General features: G+C 36.3%; 1 protein-coding gene across 1 annotated transcript in view; it reads right to left on the reverse strand.

Moving 5' to 3' along the window:
- PCLO (piccolo presynaptic cytomatrix protein) overlaps window positions 1-19509 on the reverse strand; it is a 384943-nt gene extending 365434 nt beyond the window's left edge. Inside the window, exons 1-2 of the mRNA XM_082398709.1 lie at window positions 12257-19509; window positions 4895-6419 (exon numbers count right to left, since the gene is read on the reverse strand). Coding sequence (XP_082254835.1) covers window positions 4895-6419; window positions 12257-12510 — 1779 coding nt within the window. The 5' untranslated portion in view covers window positions 12511-19509. The remainder of the gene's footprint in view (window positions 1-4894; window positions 6420-12256) is intronic.
- Between the last annotated feature and the right edge of the window lie 797 nt (window positions 19510-20306).

Here is a 20306-nt window from a genome sequence, read left to right on the forward strand (position 1 = left end):
TTCTCCACAGGTTCCAGCCTCCTGACATTTGGCATATCTCTACTCTTTTCTTAACAGAATTTCCCCCCTCAGTTTCTCCTACTAGGAGTGGCAGGCTGATCCACCTAAAAGAGGTGGCCAGTTAAGTCATTTTGCCAACCTGAAAAATTTCAGTCATTTTTTGTTTGTTCTTTAATAAGTTGAGAGAGTGTATATGGAAGTCTAAGTGTGTTTGTTTTTTATTTTTATTTTTTAGCTCCTGAGAGATGGCCATGTTTTTGTTAAATAAAACATCTAGTTTCAGCCAAGATTAATATATGGGTCATCATGATCGAAATAATATGAGCAAAAAAAAAGAACCACCCACCTAAATCCACTTTCCTCACTAACATTTGGTTCATTATTAACAGTCTAAAAAATGACAAGTCATTTCATATATTACAAAATTTCCTAAGAACCAGGAGAATTATCACACATTAGGAATAAGTCTTTAAATCTCTCCTAAACCTACCTGGTCCCAGCCTAGACATCAAAAGAGATAAAGTAAATCAACAACAACAAGAAACACTGTAGTTTACTAATTGTAAAGCAAATGTTCAGTTTCTGTGTCAGAAAGTAAACCCAAAGAGTGAACCTGTGTTGCTGAGATTAACTCCATTAATGGACTAGCAAGAAGAGATGCAGCTATAAACTCCTCTTAGCAAGAAGAGATACAGCTATAAAGGCTAGGCTTGGAGCCAGTGGATTTAATGTTTATCTGAACAGCACACATCTTGACAACTACCAGAGAGGACAGTTAATTTAAACGTCATCCCCTTCACACAAATATTTGGGTTATCTGAGGTATGGGTGTGTTTGCGTGTATATGTATGTGTACGTGTGTGTATATGTGTGTCAGGTGGGCAGAGGTGGGAGAGAGCTGGCAAATTTAGTTAAGGAAATAAAAGTCCCCTTTCCTAAAGCTTGTGTCTGGGTGTTGATACCTTTCCAGCCCTTCTCCTCAGACCTAGTAGTCATTTAAGAGCCAGGATGTTCAAAGCAAATATAGTCATAATTCTGCTTTGGTAACAAAAATATATCAGAGAAATTCTCCTGGTCTTTTCAAGGAGTGATACAAGAGACCAGGATTTTTTTTTTTTTTTTTTTTTTTTACCCAATAGGCTGTAAAAGTAATAATATAGAGAATAACTTGCATATAAACTCAAACTTGAAAATAATAAATTCATGTAAATTAAAGTAGTATAGAATGTCTAGTCTCTGGCACTGTCCTGCATGGTAAAACTTTACTCAATCTGAGTATTTTTGGACAATTTGACCCATACGATTACATTTTTCCTTATAGGGAAAAAAATGAGAATTAAAATGAAATGTTACAATTAGTACTGCAGATCAAATGGCTCTTGATTGCTATCTCAGAACCCAACAACTTATGATATTGTATCTATGCAGAAAACAATTTGAGAGTAAACTGTCAAAGTCAACTCTGTTTAAAATATTAAGATTATCTATGACACATATTACAACTTCAAAAGAACTTCATATATTGAAAAATACCTTCTCATACAAATGTTCAGCTAATCCTCCTAAAAACCCAATGTGTCTAACAGAGAACATGTTATTTCCATTGTTTATATGGTATCACTGTTACAGAAAGTGTAAATGACTTGCCCAAGCTCATCTCATTAATAATGGGGATGCTTTTTTTTTAGCCAGTGAGACCCTCTACCTGCCCCCACATTCCCAACTCCTGTCAAGTGTGTCCAAATTCTTATCATTCTTCACATTCCCAGCTCAAATACTTCTATTTCCATGAAGGTAGTTGGGATACCCCCCAAAGATAGTGATGACTTCGTTTGACCTCATCGCACTTTCTCTCTTCTTACCACGAGTAAATGGATTTGGAATCAGAAGATTTAGTTTGGGTTCTGGTTATTTACTATCAGGATGATCCTAACATAGTAACCACTTGAACACCGATTTTTTCCCATAAGAGAAAACAGAATACATGACCATAGAATTATTTGGAAATTTAATTTTGATAAAACAAATAAGAAGGAACTATGTGAACTGTAAAGACCTATACAAAGTTACTTTTCATATATATCTATTTTTTCCTTTCTTATTTACAACTTTTATTTCCCCAGTTTTCTGGTAGAAGGAAGACTCCATATCTAACACATACTTGATTCTATCAAAGTACTTGATGGTGCTTCGCAACTTGGCATTTGATACACATTTGTAAAATGAATGAAGGATTGAATGTATGACTACATTAAACAAGGTAAGTTTCATAAAGCAGAATGCTCACTGCTACTGACTAAATGTGGAAGACCTAAATCTGACTTCAACTTCTCTCCAATCTCATTGCCCATTTCTTCCCCACCACTTCAGGCAACCTAGATTTATGCCTGATTCCCTAAATACACCCTGTATTATTCTGGCTCTAGGTCTTAGGCTAAATCATTACCCCCTTTCATGTTCTTTATCTGTTGAAATAATATCCATCATTATATACCTAGCACAAATGCCATTTTCTCCATGAAGCTTTCCTTATCTCACCCACTGGAAATGGCACTTCCTACTTGGAAGTTCATAATGTTTGCTCATGTCTCTCACAGCTTTTATCATTTGACCACATATTTCCTTGTGTGTGTATGATCTAACCTAGTACATCTGGATCATGTTAAGATCAGCATTATGTTTTACTTATCTTTATATCCTACCAAACATGTAGTAAAATGTCTTCCACATTGTAGGTACTCAAATAATATACATGGCTTGAAGGTCCAACTACAGGTTTCTGCCTTATAAATTGCCACAAATACATGACAAACATTTTACAAAAAGATCATCTACTGTTTGAAGTCATTATTACTACACATTCCTATCAAGATGGTATACTATGGGCAGAAACACATCTTTATCAGAATTTATATATACATATATATACACACACACACATACACACAATATGGAATATTACTCAGCTGTAAGAAAGAATGAAATTTTGCCATTTGCAACAACATGGATGGACTTGGAGGGCACTATGCTAAGTGAAATAAGTCAGACAGAGAAAGGCAAATACTGTATGATATCACTTATACATGGAACCTAAAAACTACAAGAAACTAGGGGTTATAACAAAAAAGAAGCAGACACACAGATGTAGAGAACAAACTAGTGGTTACCAGTGGGGAGAAAAATGGGGAAAGGGGCAGCATGGGGATAAGGGATTAAGAGGTACAAAACTATCATGTATAAAATATGCCACAAGGATATACTGTTCAACATGGGGAATATGGCAAATATTTTATAATAACTATAAATGGAATATAACCTTTAAAAATTGTGAATCACTATTGTACACTTGTAACTTATATAATTTTATACCTCAACTATACTTCAATAAATAAATTAAAAGATAAAAAAAGGATGTGGAAAAAAAAGGTTAAGATATGAAAAAAAGCTACAAATACATAAACCAACTATTTATAATCTGATTTCCTCCATAACTTAAATGTTCTTATTAATTGCAATTTTATCATTAAAGTATGGCTTATCTAAAAAGTTAAAGTACTCAATATGACTTTTGGTGAAAAGAGTAAAAGATACTTTAGCAAAAAAACAGAGGTTGACATATTTAAATGGACATCATTTTCAACTTTCATCACAGTTAAGTATCCAAACTAACATAACAGCTACCAATAATTATCACTGTTGTTTTTATCAGACCATAGATTTCATTTATAACAAGGGTACACAAGTCTCCTCTCTCGCGGATATTTAAATGACATAATCCTTCATTGCCTGCTGCCTTCATTCCTTCTTGTGCATTATGCGCACATAATGCACACACAGCCCACTGACAGCTGTTCTCTAGATGGACTCAATGGTTTCTGTGCCTTCTCATCGGGTAGGGGCTACTGCATTTCTTTTAAAAATGTATTCTTTCAAACCTTAAGCCCTTTTATTCTCACTTATTTTATATTATTATACCATCTTCACTATATTATTTCTTAACTCCAGAGAATTTCTAAGTTCTGCAGTTTTGTTTTCTGTCCCTTCCCCCTGAACGTCCCCAAATCTCTACCTATTAAAATGCTATTTTATTCAGGGCCTTTAAGCACTGAGTTGACATTAACTGACCTGTTGAGAATAACTTTTCTATCCTGAGTCAGAGTAAACAACCTTGAACTCATTTGTGCCACAACTGGCCCCTTCATGATTCAGTCTGCCAGGAAGGCTTACCCAAAGACTTGGAGTTATAAACTGTGATCCTTCTAAGACGATACCCATAAAGTTGAACCTGTTCTAATGACTTCATTTTTTGAAGTGACTTACGCTGTTATGAATGACTCTCAACAAATGAGGGAAGCATGCTCTCATAGTGTATAGCAAAATCACTGGCAGGAAAAGGGGATGTGCAGTTTGAAAGAATGTACTCAATTTCGTATCGAAATTGTATTTAGAATCTGAAAACATTGTCCACTTTTTTTCACAGCATAAATAGGATCCCATTTAAGAATATCATATCAAGAGTATCATGGTAGGTAGGAACATGAATTTAAAAGTTAATGTAAAAATTAATATAATGTAATAATAGTGTGGATTTTACCCATAGAATGCAATGAGTAAAAGCTCAGCATCTATCAATCAATTCATACTTCCTTTATGTGCCAAATTTATCAGAAATTGTAGCAATATTTTGGAGAAATATTATTGGAGAAAATGTTGAAAAACTCTAATTTACATTTGGCACAGAAGAAAAAGAGGAAAGTAGGAAGGAAGGAGGGAAAGAAGAAAAGAACCAGAGAAAAACAGTGCCATCCTATCGTAACAGCAATAAACTAAGCACCATTTGTGGAAGATGATGATATGGTTTAAGAGCATGAACATAACGAAAAAATGCACTTACCTCGGTTAAGTGAGGATTGGGGTTAAAACCACAGAGGCTACAAACAGTGGTTTGACACTCAGTGCATGTGTTAAAATTGGCCTTTTCTGGAACATGCAACAGAAGTTCAGTGGTATTGCAAAGAGGACAGATGGTTTTTGGGAGGCCTTGTACTGGAGTCTGTGCTGCAGATGGAAAAGTTCGTGGCTGCAGAGGTTTCCCTGTTTGGCTTACTGGTTTTGTAGATTGTTGAGGAGGGGGCTTTGCTGGGCCAGGCTGCTGAGGAGGGGGCTTTGCTGGGCCAGGCTGCTGAGGAGGGGGCTTTGCTGGGCCAGGCTGCTGAGGAGGGGGCTTTGCTGGGCCAGGCTGTTGAGGAGGGGGCTTTGCTGGGCCAGGCTGTTGAGGAGGGGGCTTCGCTGGGCCAGGCTGTTGAGCTGGAGTCTTGCCTGGCCCAGGCTGCTGGACCTGAGGCTTCGCTGGCCCAACCTGCTGAGCTGCAGTCTTTGCAGGCCCAGGTGGCTGAGCTGGAGACTGTGGCCCAGGTTGGTGAGCCGGGGATTTCGTTGTCCCCAGCTGTTGGGCCGTGGGCTTTGCTGGCCCAGGTGGCTGAGCTGGAGTCTTTGCTGGCCCAGGTGGCTGAGCTGGAGTCTCTGCAGGCCCAGGAGGCTGAGCTGGAGACTTTGGTCCAGGAGGCTGAGCTGCAGGCTTTGTTGTTCCCGGTGGCTGGGCCGGGGGCTTTGGGGTCCCTGGCTGTTGAGCTAGGGCCTTCGTTGGCCCTGGTTGCTGAGCTGAGGGCCTTGCAGGCCCAGGCTGTGGTGTGGAAGGTTTTCCAGGTCCAGGCTGCTGGGCTGGAGGCTTTCCAGGACTTACTTGGTGAATAGGTGGCTTGGATGGGCTTTGCAGTGAGGGTTTAACAGACTCTCCCCTTACCGTATCTGTCTGTTTAGTCTGAGGCCTGGCTGCATCTCTTTGAAGTGGCAATTTTGCCTGGTCTGTCTGAGGAGCCTGGGTGAGGCCCTGAGTTGGCGTTCCTGTTTCTGGAGGTTGTGATTTAATTTTTTCTGGCTGCTGAGGAGATACTGATTTGGGAGAACCGTCCTGCTGAAGCAGGGCCCTCACGGGTCCTGGCTGCTTAGGAACTGGCTTGGGTAACTGTTGTTGTGATGGAGGCTTTGTGATTCCTTCAGGTTTTCCTTGTTCCTTCTGAGATATTTTTTGTTTCTTGGCGGCTTCTTCCTGGGAGCCATCAGGGTCTGATATCAAATCAAAAGGATTGAATTTATTTACAACAGAGGAGACAGCACTTAAAGGATTAACCTCTGAGAGGAAGCCAGGCATCATACTAGACTTGTGCTCTTCCTTAAAATCAGTTCTGGATTTCGATTCTTTCAAGCTAAGAGTGGAAGGACTCTTTCCAGGCAATTTCTGCTCTGACCTCAGAGTGTCTGTAGTTCTACTTTTACTGAGACCAGGCTGAACTGGACGCCCAGGGTCCGGCGGTTTTCCTGGTTGCTTTGGAGATTGACTACTATCCAACTCTTGTTTCCTAGAAGAATGAAACAAAAAGAAGTGAAAATAATGGAAACTATCCCAACTCAAAATAATATTTAAAACCTATTACTTTCTTACATCTTCAAAATTATGAATGTATAAATATAACTAAAATCCATTTTTGCAGCATCCTATAAGTAATCATAAAATTTTTAATGTCTTTGTTACTTTCTTTACATGGGTACAGATTTTCAACACGGAAATGAAGAGGAAGGGGAAAAAACCCCATACTTGCTACTATAAGTAATGAGCTTTTAAGATATCTAGGTAGAAAGTATTTAAAATAAAAATAATTTACATTTACTTAATAGAATCTAGCCATACTTAAAACCTATTTAAACATATTAACTCAACAGATCAATGCAAAGCCATGTTCCAGTACTTTTATGCTCATAGGATGTATCCTTTTTAACCAAAAGTTATAGTCAAGGAATGTTAGCCTCCCAAATACTAGCACACCAAGAAGTGAAAATATTCATTTTTAAATGAGATTGCTGTAACTGTTTTTTGGGGGTTTTTTTACTTAATATTAGAATTTACATTAGCTACATAAGACATACAACATGACATCATGGGATCTGGTAAAGGAGGTTTTCAGGGACTCTGAAAAAGCTGATCATCTATTCAATTTTTGACAGAATATCTGTCAAAAAAGGTAATATCCATCAAATATTGTCCTTATTAAACTTCATAGAAGAATTCCTACTTTAATTAGAAAATTCTGAGAAACAATTCTTTCTTGTGGAAGGACAGTGTTATTTCATTCAATTATTTTTCCAATAGCATTCTTAATCTGAGATCTCTCAATGTAACAATATGATGCCTAAAGCATCTTCAGACATAGCCTGATGTACAAATAGCAACAATCTGGTTGTGACCCCACTTTTGAAAAGTACTGTTACTTTCCTCAGAAGAAGAAAAAACATATTGATCTCTTTACTTAATGTTTTCTATACCACTTACTATTACCATTGTTAATTAGACATTATTATTGACAATGACTTAAAAATGCAACAAGTAATTAATTTGCAAGTTTTCTTTTAACTCATAGACAAATACACAAGATGGATTTTTTTAAAATAGTTTTGGAAACATCAAGTTTAAATGACTATGGCTCAATAATTAAAATACTTGTTTCTCATATACACTTTTATCAAGTACGTTAAATTTTAAACAAGCTATTTTTTACTGATAAAATTGCAACTAATAAGAACATGCTGCATTAGAATTATGGGATAAATCAAATTATAAGTATTTTGTTTGATATATGTAACATTAATTTTGGAAAAGATTTCTTTTTAATTAAAAGAAAAAGAGATAAACAGAGTGATTCAGTAGCACTTAAAATATGAGATGATCACAATAAATTTCTATAGGTTTTAATTTGTTTTAATAAAATTTACCTGCTAATGGACCAGACTATAAGTTTTTCATTTCAGGTCATCTGGTACTTATTATGAATTAAGTTTTTAAATCTCCCCTAATGATACAGAAATTTGAGTACAGATCAAGATGTAAGGCATAGTAGGAAGAAACACAGAAGTATTACTTCTAAATAGCAAAGGGTCAGAAAGAAAATAATCTATAAATGGCAATGTATGCCACAAAATGATTTTCTAATAAAAGATGAATAAACAGAATTCTTAGTTCTGGCAATTTCCTCCAGGAAAAAAGGTTACGAAAACTTTAGATACTACCATGTCTCTGAAGCCTGTACTTAAATAAGGAACTAAAATTTTTATCCTAATTGATTCCAACAGTTCTAAAATATCTTTTAAAACACACTGCTACATATTTCCATTGGGGAAAATAATTTTGAATGTTTCCTTATAGGCCTCATTACGTGCTCCCTTCCATATGAAGGCAAAAGAACCATAGTAAACAACCCCAAATAGATTATTTTCAAAAAGTTCCACTGTTTAGATAATCACATTATTCTAGAAATGTTCCATATTCAATTCATAAAGTTTACCATTCCCTTGAGGGGCAGATGCTTAGGGACTATCCTATAAGTGCTTAGGCATTTTATTAAAGAAATCTATATTTAAACGAGTACCCAAAAAATCTATTCTTAACTAAACTGTGCTCTCTTGAAAATACTATTAAACTTAATCACTGTTTTTGTGATATTATTTCACTTAATCCAACATACGTACAAAACAAATAAATTTTGTGAATACCAAATATTTGTGATAACAATAAACATCAAAAGTTAAAGGAAGCTGCTTGCATTAGAAATTATAACTGCATGTACTTCCTAGGAATATTAAGTTGTATTATATTATAGAATCCCCCTGTGAGAAAATACCCATACACACAGCTATAAAGACTACGATTTAAACTTAGTTTTAGTTGCTATAATTATGTAAATAAACGTCAAACATGGAGATCTGGGAGTGAAAAATAGAAAGACAATCATTAAGAGAAGATACAGACTTAATACCAAACAAAAATATAAAGATGTCTTAGCTAACTATGTCTTTTGATGAATTTGTTTGGTATGACAGTTGTGTTAAAAAGAAGAATGACCAAAATGCAATGCGTCTTGTGTACTAGACTATGAATTCCTAGGGAGAGATATGTTTCACTCATCTTTTTCATCACTAGAACCAAACCTGGTAACTAGTAGATGCGTATTAATGTTTGATGAATCAATGAATGAATGAATAACAGTGAGTGAACAAATGAATGAACATATCAGGCTTTTGTTTCCCTCTAGATTAATGTCTCTTGAATCCTTTTCACTTTAAATTCTTCTACAGGTCTTGTGAGATATAAATGGAAACATTCCATATCCATTTTGGCTTGCTGCTCTAGGAAGAAAAACAGTTGTGGAGGTGTCTACCCAGCAGTGGAGGTCTTAAGGAATGCTAAAGAAAATAACTGATTCAGTCAGAATTGTTACTAAATATTCTACTAATTAGAAGTGTTTTTCAGTAAAGCTCTTCTCCTATGACACATCTGTAGGCGTAAATACAATGAGTAGAAGACGTAATAAAATTGCATTTCCCTGGATTGACAATGAATCGAAAATCCAGAAGCATTTCATTTGTAAGCTCTAACTTCTAGCTTCTAACTACTCAACTCTTATACAACTTCCCTTTTCATTTTACTATTGTCATCCTCAGATTAGAATTTTTCTTTCACAGGTTAACAGGAAAAAAATGTTTTAGCAGCAAATGAGATAAACATGCATTCAAGACTAAGAATATAAAAGCAGTTGGAATACTAAAGTATTTTAAAATGTAACACAACAAGCAATGACACTTGACAGTGTTAAGTCATAAAATTTTATAATAGAAATATAAGCCACTTTAGGAATGTCCGTTCATTTGTATATTGCAGAGAATACTAAGACCTAAACAGGCTAAGAAATTAATTCAAGGTTATAAAACTAGTTAGTCACAGAAATCTGGTATCCTAACTCCTGGTGGGCAGGAAGGGGAGGCAGGATTTCCAGTACATCGCACTGACTTCTCCATATGTAAAAGAGTATAGATATATCAAAATAACTCATAACAGTGAATAATTCAACATACAACTTGTCTGCAGCCATCACTGCCAGTGCCATTCACTGCTGATATTGATATTACTACTCTTTATATGTATAGGGTTCCTTCAAATGAAAATCCAAGCAAAAATATTCCTGTCAACTTTTAATTAATCCTTACTATGGCTCTACAAGATGGGTAAGATAAGTATTACTGCCTTATTTAGAGGCAAGGAAACTGAGGCACATATGGCTGAGAAGCATATATAATTCGCTATGAGTCAGTTAAAATTAATAAGGTCTCTGTGCTCTCAACCCTTATTTCTTTAAATAAATAAATAAATAAATAAAAGTCAAAGCCCACCCTGTCTAATTCGCACCACATAATCTCCTAAAACTTGAAATGATTTGGATATACTTTCTTATATATACTTAAATTAGTATGTGTCTATTTGGTTATCACATAGGGGGATAATAACTTTCCAAAATTAAAGACATTTATAGAAATCTTTCAGTAAAATATAAGCAGGTTGCCAAAATCAGACACGTTTACACACTTCAATGAAGCTTTCATCAATAACTGTTTAGGCCGCAGACTACCTACTGATAAGAATTCTACTGTAACAAAAACATCAACAGAGAGCTTTAAAAGTATGCTATCTGATACAAATACTGCACAAAACACCATACTTTCATAGGCTGAAATAATATTTTTTAGCCACCCTCTGAATACAAGTAAGAAATTTAGAAATCAAAGCTCACACTCTTCTTGGTATTTGTAACCAGCATGCTAAACCTGTTGCTTGTGCCTCTTAGGAAAAATTGCAGAAGAGTTGGCATACATTTCTAAAAGGTTAATAAAAGTATTGTACCTCATTATTACTCTAGAAAAATCTAGTATATGAACATTCAAAATTTTTTCTAAGTCAGGTTTTAAACAGTAGAGAAAATAGTACATATCATAAACTGTACTCTTAAGGGAATAGATAAGAAAGGCTTTATACCAAAGAAATAGCCCAATATATTACTAGTTTAAAAACACAGAAAAATATATTCAATATAAAAAAGCTAGTTTTTACTAGTAGTGTTGGTTCCCCTTCAAGAAAATAGGGTTTTTAACTGATATAGTTTACGCATTTAAGATTTTATGTGAAAAATATTGCCACTATCCACAAAACATTTTACATTTCTCCTGTATTAGTTACCTGACAAAATTATATGTATATACTTATATTATAGCTCCTAAGTGTTTTTATTTTATTAAGTACAGGATAAGAGCCTACACCTATATCCAGATCTTTCTTATTTCCAGTATCTCTAATGAAAACTGTTAGGTTATCATAAAGCAGGAGTGGTTTCAGGACCACGGACAGAGGAGTGTTCTGTCTCTGAACACGCTATGAGGGTGCAAAGTTAAAGGGTTTGTTTACAATAATAAAAGCAGGGCAGGCACAGTGATTATACCCTCTTAGTACCCTAATTAGAAAACAACTAATTTATTGGGATGGAGGAACACAGAGAGCTAGAGGGGGAAATAAATACTTTAATATTATAGATTAGCTCTTAACTGCCTGTCCAAGTTGCCATTTGTTTTGTCTTTAAAAGTATGTACTGAAAACTAATTTGAAGGTAACACAAACTCACATGTTCTTCCGTAAACTGTAAGACGCTTTTCCATATAAAAGAGCGGTGGTTTAAAAAATAGCATATGCTAATTCATAAATACACGTACAGCACCTGCACTGTTGTGACCAAACCATCTGTTTAATGCCACACATATTTTAGGGTTTCTCACTGAATATAAAAGGTGTATTTATTCTATACCTTCTACCTAAACAGCTCCTGTTCTCCTCTGGGGGGTAGGGTGGGAAGAAAAGACAAATCACCTCCAGGGGAATTAAAGGTATTGTTACAGAAATATTTAGACATCATTCACAGAGAAAAAGACCCCGAAATGACTGAGGAGGTTTAAACAGAAACAGGTAAACACCCAGCTCTCTCCATTTCCTGACACGTCCGTTTTGTATTAATGGAAGACTTCCAGATTAGTAAAACACCGGAGGGCGTCTCTCCACGCCACCCTAGACAGAAAAGGTTCCAAAAGGCCAGAAATCACAACCTAAAATCACAGTTCCAAGAATGCAACCCTTGACTATCCCACCAGAAACTCTATAATGCATCATTTTTATCCTGCCCAACAGAAAGCTTATGTTCTCTTTACCACCACCCCATTAGGGAGAATAAAATGAACGGAGGCGACATATATGTACTGCCGTGCTGGCACATATGTGCACGGGAAGCTGTACATATATGCCCGGACATATACATCATGCTGTGCGTGCCTGTGCATAGGAGGCTCCGCAGAGGCCGGAGGAATGCTTCCCTTGGGCAGCCCCTGCGCCCTTGACATGACAGCAGCGATCTGTCTCCTCTCCTCTTCGCTCAGCTGGCTCAGATCCGCCTCCATGCCGGCCGGAGTCACGGTGTGCAAGGGGCTCCCCGCCCCGCCAGCCCCTCCTCCGGCCGCCGCTGCTGCCGCCGCCGCCGCCAGCCCTTCGGGGAGCCCTTCCCCTTCCAAGCTCGCCTCGTTGCCCATGGCTTAGGGAAACTCAGGGCCACCGCGCTCCCTCCTTGTGCTGCCTCCCCGCCGGGAAGCCCGTGGCCGGAGGAGCAACCGGAGACGGGGTCCGCCGCAGGGCGTGCAGGAGGCGAAGTCCCTGAACACCAGGCGGAGATTAGTCCCTCTTGCAGGTGATGACCGAGACCAGTGCCTCCTCCATGTTGGACAACGCCAGCCAACCTTTGCAGAAGACAACTCCCGACGCCGCCTCAGCGCCCCAAGCCGGGGAAAAGCAGATCTGAGCGGTGCCAGCCGGGTGCCGTCTGCCCCTCCCACCGTGCCCCGCCTCCTCGCCGGCGCCCTCGCAGTGCGCATGCCCTTCTTGGAACAGGTGATGCCTGCGCCCTCACCCATCCAGCTCGGCGTCGCTCTGTATCCTTCCTCACTCTCAGCACCGACTTAAAGGAGCCCAGCGAGAGCACAGCTACAAAGCAGAACGAAACAGCCGACGTTTCTTTCAGGCATATTTCAGGGTGCCTCAACCCGAGTTTTAGCGGACTACATTCAAGGGGACCGGAAGGGGGTTTGAGGGGAGGTGTCTGATTCCATTCCATCTTTGACTCATGGGATTTGTAGTTTTTTTTCTTTTCCTTTTTTTTAAGGGAGAATTTTTAAAGATTCTAGGTAATGTTTTCAGTTAACTGGAGATTAACAGAGAAACCTGATACCTTTGGGACAAATTTCCCCAAAGGAGATAAAACTGGCCGTTTTCATTTACAATTTTGCCAGAACAGCTATTTTAGAATCTTAGATACAGTATAAGTAAGAAGGTAAGGTTTTTGAATGCTTACCGCTGTGTTGTTTCCTAAAGGGACTACGCAAAAGTAAAGATTTGGAGAAATTGCGGATAGGATACTGTAGTAAGATCCAGATTGTCGAATATTAAAATGTTACAATAGTGTGAACTTTTAAGACGTGTGTTCAACCCTTTTTTGTACAACTGTGGGCCCAGAAAGAAAAATTAATTTGTGTAGTCACACAGCTGGCTAGCGGCAGAGGTATAATTAATACCCACTCTTTCAGACCCACCCACCAACATATACTCTTTTCTTGCTACTGCATTCTTTAGAAGGGAGTGTTTTAGCTCAGCCCTGGATCTGCAGCCCCAATTTTGCTATCCACCTTTCCTAACAAGGTGGACTTAATGTCCCAATTGTTGAAATTAAAGAAAATCAAAAGCTAACAACTGGGAACGAAACAATAAATCAAACAAATGAATGAGTTGCTCAGAAAGTAAGTTTCCAAGGTTTTGTAATAATCATTATAATAGTTTGTTATTGTGCATTACACTTGTATCAAAACTAAATAATGGCACAGTTGTAACAGTTTGTACTAAATTTACTGTTTTGAAAGATGGCTAGTCGGCAGATGAACTATTATTACTGGCTGAGTTCCTAGAAAAACTTTGATTCTCTTGTAAGATGCTGAGATGTGACTTCTAAAGTCAAAACTGCAAAGAGTTATTCATTTAAATAAAGAAGAGAATGCTCACACTTCATACAAACAAATCAAGCTGAGGCAACCTGACAGTCCAGTGACCACATTATGGGGGCAAATACACTGCTGTCATACCTCCTGGAAAGGAGTTTGCTTCAAAAAAGTAGATAATTAGGTACACAATTCTGAATCATAATGCCTTCTCTGACAAAATGAGTAACTGCTTCATGGCTCAGGCTACCCTCGGAATAAATAACACTCTAGATGAAGGTGAGGAAGGAGATGATTCACATGCTGGCTATTTTCTAATAATATGCTCAAGTTTTGTGAGAATAAAATATATTGATGTACTCAGATTCACAAACCACAAGCTTAAAAAACTGGTAAGATAAATACCCTTTCAAATTCTAGCCTCAGAATAATATCAAAACTGAGAAAATACATTGTTAACTCTATATTCTCTGCCATTGTACACGGAAAGGAGCTTGTCAAGTAGTAAGAAATAAAAAGTGATAGTCAATATGCAAAGTAATGTTGATAGGCTTAACAAAAGCAGTAATTCGTAAAATGGGAATGTTATAACCCATGGTGCAAATATGTGCATTTACTTTCTCCTTCCCTCCTGTCTCCCAGGAGCAAACATCATCAGAAAAGACGAAAATGGAACGTGTGTTGGGAAGAGTAAATGAACTGTGAAAACAAGAGATGTGATGGCGACACTGGGAAACTTATTGCTTGTTGACTCTTGTTTTTAAAGGATTTTGCCTTTGGGACCTTTATAACTATTGAGTTTGAAGTAACATTTCTTTTTTTGATCCTTTATTTGGGCTTAGTTGCTTGTACTGGGGAAGTGTTTCTGACTTAAAGAGAAATGCTAGAGCAGAGTCCAGGTACATTCCTTTTGTATGAATTCTCAGAATTCTAAGGGGATGAGGATGAGAAGTTAAAGGCTAGGATAACTTTATGGAGTTTCTCTTTGTTTACTCAGAAAACTATCATAATTACTTTCATTCTGCAAATTAACTAATGGTACTAGATTCAAAATCTTTATTGCTTTAGATTTCATTATATAGTTAATGATTCATTATATAGTTAATGATCATTTATTTGAATTTCAATTTAACTTAACAAGCTGATAGTTCAGCTCCCATTCACTCAGCTTGATAGGTAGGTCATGAAATGAACCAATTTCTGAAAACCTCCACTCATATACTGTTATGTCTTTCTAACATGATTTCTCAACTCCAGAAAACCAGATCTTTTTTCTTTTAATTCTTGTCTCACTTTCCCAGGTAGTTTCTATTTCGGTAGATTAGAACCAATCTAAATGTGTTAGTTAACAATTAAACATAACTAGGTCATGATTCCTTGGAATGGGGTGGCCCAGTCTACCCAAGTCCTTACAGATACCATTCAACGGGGATAAAATCAAACAGACCACCTCATATGTGGTCATATGTGCAATACTTGAATAAATTAAGGACTGCAAGAATTGAAGTTAGAATAGTCTTCATCAAATATAGAAAAATGTGTAGTCTCACTAGTTTTTAAAAACCTACAATTAAATAAACTTCATATAATTTAATGTAGCCTATTTAATTAAAATAATAGCATATGTTTATTAAACTCCAGCAGGCATAATGTGAATACTTAATTATTTATTAAATGCCTATTATGTCCCTATTAAGACCTTTATAATAATGCTAGTGAGTGTTTTGTAAGCTAAATTCAAGAGTAAAAACAGATTCAACCTTTCTAGAAAATAATTTTGCAGTACTTATCAAGTGCCTTAAAAAGATTCATAACCTGTGATACCCTTTTGGAAACCAGTCCTGAAGAGATCATTTGAGTTACAAAAATGATTTTGTGAAAAAAAGTTCACTGCACTATTATTTACAACAGCAATAATGTAAAACAGTCATTACTCCTCAAACACAGAAGTAAAATCTGGTACAACTAGATGATAGTATTTTATGAAGATATTTATTTAAAATAATGCTTTTAAAGAGTTCATTATAACATTGGGAAAATTTCTCAAAGTATACATGCGGTGAATTTTCATAAAGTTATATACTCAAATGTGCAAAAAAATGAAACCACTAAAATGCATAGAAAAACTAAAAGAGGAAGCAAGACAATGAACAAAATCCATATATATTTAATGGCAAGACCATAGGTAATCTTCCTTTTTCTTTAGAATTTTCTATATTTTCCAAATTTTCCAAAATGAATTTGTAGGTTTTTTGTAATGGTGAAACAGCACTAGTAATTATTACTAATCATTTTTTTTAACAGCAAAAATAACACAACCCGTTCAGCTAGGAAATCAAAATGTGAACATCTTTTTGTAACAAATGCCTCTGAAGAAGCTGAAGAAAATGATGCAGTATATATCCTAACAGTGAATTCATATGACGTGATGAGTGCTAAAACTCAAACAATTCTTATACTTTCTGTATTTAAAAGTCCATGCATTCCTAGTGTATGTGTGGATGTATATATTCATGTTTGTATAAGTATAGTGAACATGACAATATTTTTATATAGACACATATCTTTTTTTAATGTTCCCTCTCTAACAGAAGGCAAGAGAGGATTGTTAATTTAGTGGAGGAGGCACCTGCAGTGGCTTAAGGTCCAACCTCATTTTTGCTGTGGTTCAGCTGTTTCTCAATTGCTCCTCTCAGTCATTTTTGTGAGCTCTGCTTTAAAATGAGATTTGCAGCTAGAGTGAAGAAAATTCAAGTGAGAGTACAGTTGATTATGAACTGGCTGCTCAATTTTGAGAGGAAAAAAAACATGAAAAGTCTTTTAGAGAAAAGTTTGATAAATATATTTTTGAATTCTGACATCTGGAATATCAGGCAGTTTCCTTCCCTTTATACTTTTTCCCAAACTAAATCTGTAATTTAAAATAAAAGAGAAAGTTGCTTGTATTAAAATATGTTCATATAGGTGTGGAGAAAAGGGAACCCTCCTACACTGTTCATGGGAATGTAAATTAGTACAACCACCATAGAGAACAGTATGGAGGTTCCTTAAAAAACTACAATAGAACTACCATATGATCCAACAATCCCACTCCTGGGCATATATCTGGATAAAACCATAATCCAAAAGGATATGTGCACCCCAGTGTTCATAGCAGCACTATTTACAATAGCCAAGATATGGAAGCAACCTAAATGTCCATCGACAGAGGAATGGATAAAGAAAATGTGGTACATATACACAATGGAATATTACTCAGCCATAAAAAAGAATGAAATAATGCCATTTGCAGCAACATGGATGGACTCAGAGATGATCATACTAAGTGAGGTAAGTCAGACAAATATCATATGATATTGTTTCTATGTGGAATCTAAAAAAAAAGGTACAAATGAACTTATTTACAAAACAGAAATAGAGTCACAGATGTAGGAAACAAACTTATGGTTACCAGGGGGAAAAGGGGGGGGGGTAAATTGGGAGATTCGGATTGACGTATATACACTACTATATATAAAATAGATAACTAATAAGGACTTACTGTATAGCACAGGGAACTCTACTCAATATTCTGTGATGACCTACATGGGAAAAAAATCTAAAAAAGAGTGGCTATATGTGTACGTATAACTGATTCACTTTGCTGTACAGCAGAAACTAACACAACATTGTAAATCAACTATTCTCCAATAAAAATTAAAAAAATAAAAATGTTACTGAAAAAAATATGTTCCTATAGACATGTGTAAAATATTAAGAATAAAATTAGTTTCTATGTCACTTTACAGTATTACTTTGTAAACTGAAAATTATTAATAAGTCATGAGGTTATAACAGATTATTCAGCATTATTTATTCACCCATTTTATAAATAGGCTTTTAGAATTCAGAGCCTACTCTTTGGAAAACCTGGATGAGTGTGCATGTCTTTACTTCATGATTTTTGGAATGTCAATGTGTTACTTTAAATCCTTGCTTTGCCATCTTACACCTACTTTGGGGTTAGTAAGTCATTGACTTTTCCAGAACTTGAGGTTCCTTTCTCTATTGTGAAAATAGAGAAGATTGTATATTACCTCTCAGGGTTCTTGTGATAATGAAATATGAGAAAAAGATGTGAATGCGCTTGTAAACTGGGATGCATAGTAGGACAGCTGTGATAGATTGTTGCCATACTGGTCCTCAATGAATCACACGTCCATGTATTCACAGCCCTTTACAGTGGGACTGCCACACTTCCCATCAGAGATAGGGTCTGTTTCCTCCCCCTGTGACTGGAAATGAACCCCTGCCTTATTTTTACCAAAAGAATGTGGTGGGAGTGGCATGTAACTTCCCAGGTTAGCCTTCCAATCTGGCCCTCTTCATACCAGGAGATGTCTGTGCTCAGAATAGCCCATACTCCATGAAGAGAGGAGCGCAGCTGTCGCAGCCTCCAGCGATCTCATCTGAGGTCTAACGAGTCCCCTGGATCACCCTGCCAGCTACAGTCACCTCAGTGAACCAGCTGAAACCAGCAAAACTGCCCAATCAACCCAAGCATCATAAGACAAAATGACAACAGTTATTATAATAATTATTATCTTAAGTCACTACGTTTTGGGGATGTTATTTAAAGTACTTAACTGCTCATCCAGTTTTTATACACTACGGTTATGTATAATCTCTCAAAGTTCCCTTTTCACACTTTGAATTCGAGTGACTTTTTTCCCATTTACTGTCCAGTTGGACTTCAGCTATTTGTTCAAAATTTTCAAATACCACCCTTCTAAACTATCAATGGGAAAGAGCCCAGTTATACCAAATACTTACATGCTTGTGTTGTGAAAGGCCAAAACAATAAAATATATGGGAAGATTTTTGAACTACGTAATGCTGTCCAAATACAAAGTTATATGAAAAAAGTGGAAAACTTATTCATGAGAATTTTTCTGAAGGAGACCAATTTGAGAAACTGGTGGGAGAGGAGGACTCTCAAGGTCCCACTCAAGACAGTGGCTAGGTGACAGATGTGCAGACTCCTAGATGAAACACTTGGGATGAGAGGTTCAAAAATATTTTTAGGATTTTATGAAGTTAATATGATACATAAACTATGCATTTTATAACTGTGCCTTTAATATATATCCAGGAAGACCTATTAATATTCACATTAACTTTTAAAGGATTCAGGATCACATCAACTAGAGGATACTTAATTTTACCTAGCCGGATGATAGACTGGAGTTCAGACATTTTGGAAGAGAAGATAGGGCTTATGTGAATTGCTCTGCAGAATAAAGAGAGAGCAATTTGGGTTGGTTGAGGAGCATCCACCGGAAGACAAAAGTAGAGAAACGTGTAAGGGAAGGAGGGGACCCGATGCCACTTATTCTGTGGAAAGGGGAAATGGAAATGTTCTCACTGTACTAGCTTTGTCTCTCACATGTAAATTACAGGAAAGTCCACATTACTAAGGCATTTGTACATGGATTCTTTGAAAGGTGAGGGGTGGCACAGAAAGAGATGCAAAGCTTTATATCCAAGCTGATAAACATTAAAAATATAGGCACTATACAATAGCTATTATATAATTACTGTATAAAATTATTGTATAATTTTATTATATTATTATACAATAATTTATACTGTATAATATAATAAAATACTATTTTTTTATTGTATAATTTTTTTCCAAATCCATGTGTAGTGGTAAAGAATTTCATAATTTCCTTTGTATTTGTATATAGAAATACCTTGCAATTAGTGGAATATGATACATAAATAGGTGAATCTGTTTAGTAAACATGCTAAGGTTCATTATTTTTCCAGTTATAACTTCTAGATTAAGTAAAACAAAAAATAAGAAAGTTGATTATTTTTTATTACATGATTAAATTAAGGGAATTTGTCATTATTGATTTGGATACATTTGTAAAACTTGACTGATGTACCTCTGGTGAAACCTTGTGAAACATGACCTCTGCATATTGCTAAACTGTCTAAAACTTCTAAATAGAACACTACTATCTCTAAAAATATATATATATACACACATATGTATGCAGTAAGATATCACATGCATACACACGTGAAGGAGCTGAAGGACAAAGGACATCTGACCTCTGTGTTTCAGTCACTATTATCACGTATGCTAAAGTGCAAGGTTTATTATGGTTTGCAGAGAGCCCCATAATTTTCCCATGTGCTCATTCCAAACTAATGGGAGAAAACTTTAGAAAGTTTTGCTCTTGTCTGTATGCAAGCAGAAAAAGAAGAGATAAATTTCAATAGGGATATGTAAAGAGTAATTGTAAAAAATTACAAATTACTCATACAACAATGGTTCACAACCCTGAGAGGAT

The sequence above is a fragment of the Balaenoptera borealis genome (genome assembly GCF_965194805.1).
Source record: "Balaenoptera borealis genome assembly, chromosome: 7".
NCBI classification, from domain to species: domain Eukaryota; kingdom Metazoa; phylum Chordata; class Mammalia; order Artiodactyla; family Balaenopteridae; genus Balaenoptera; species Balaenoptera borealis.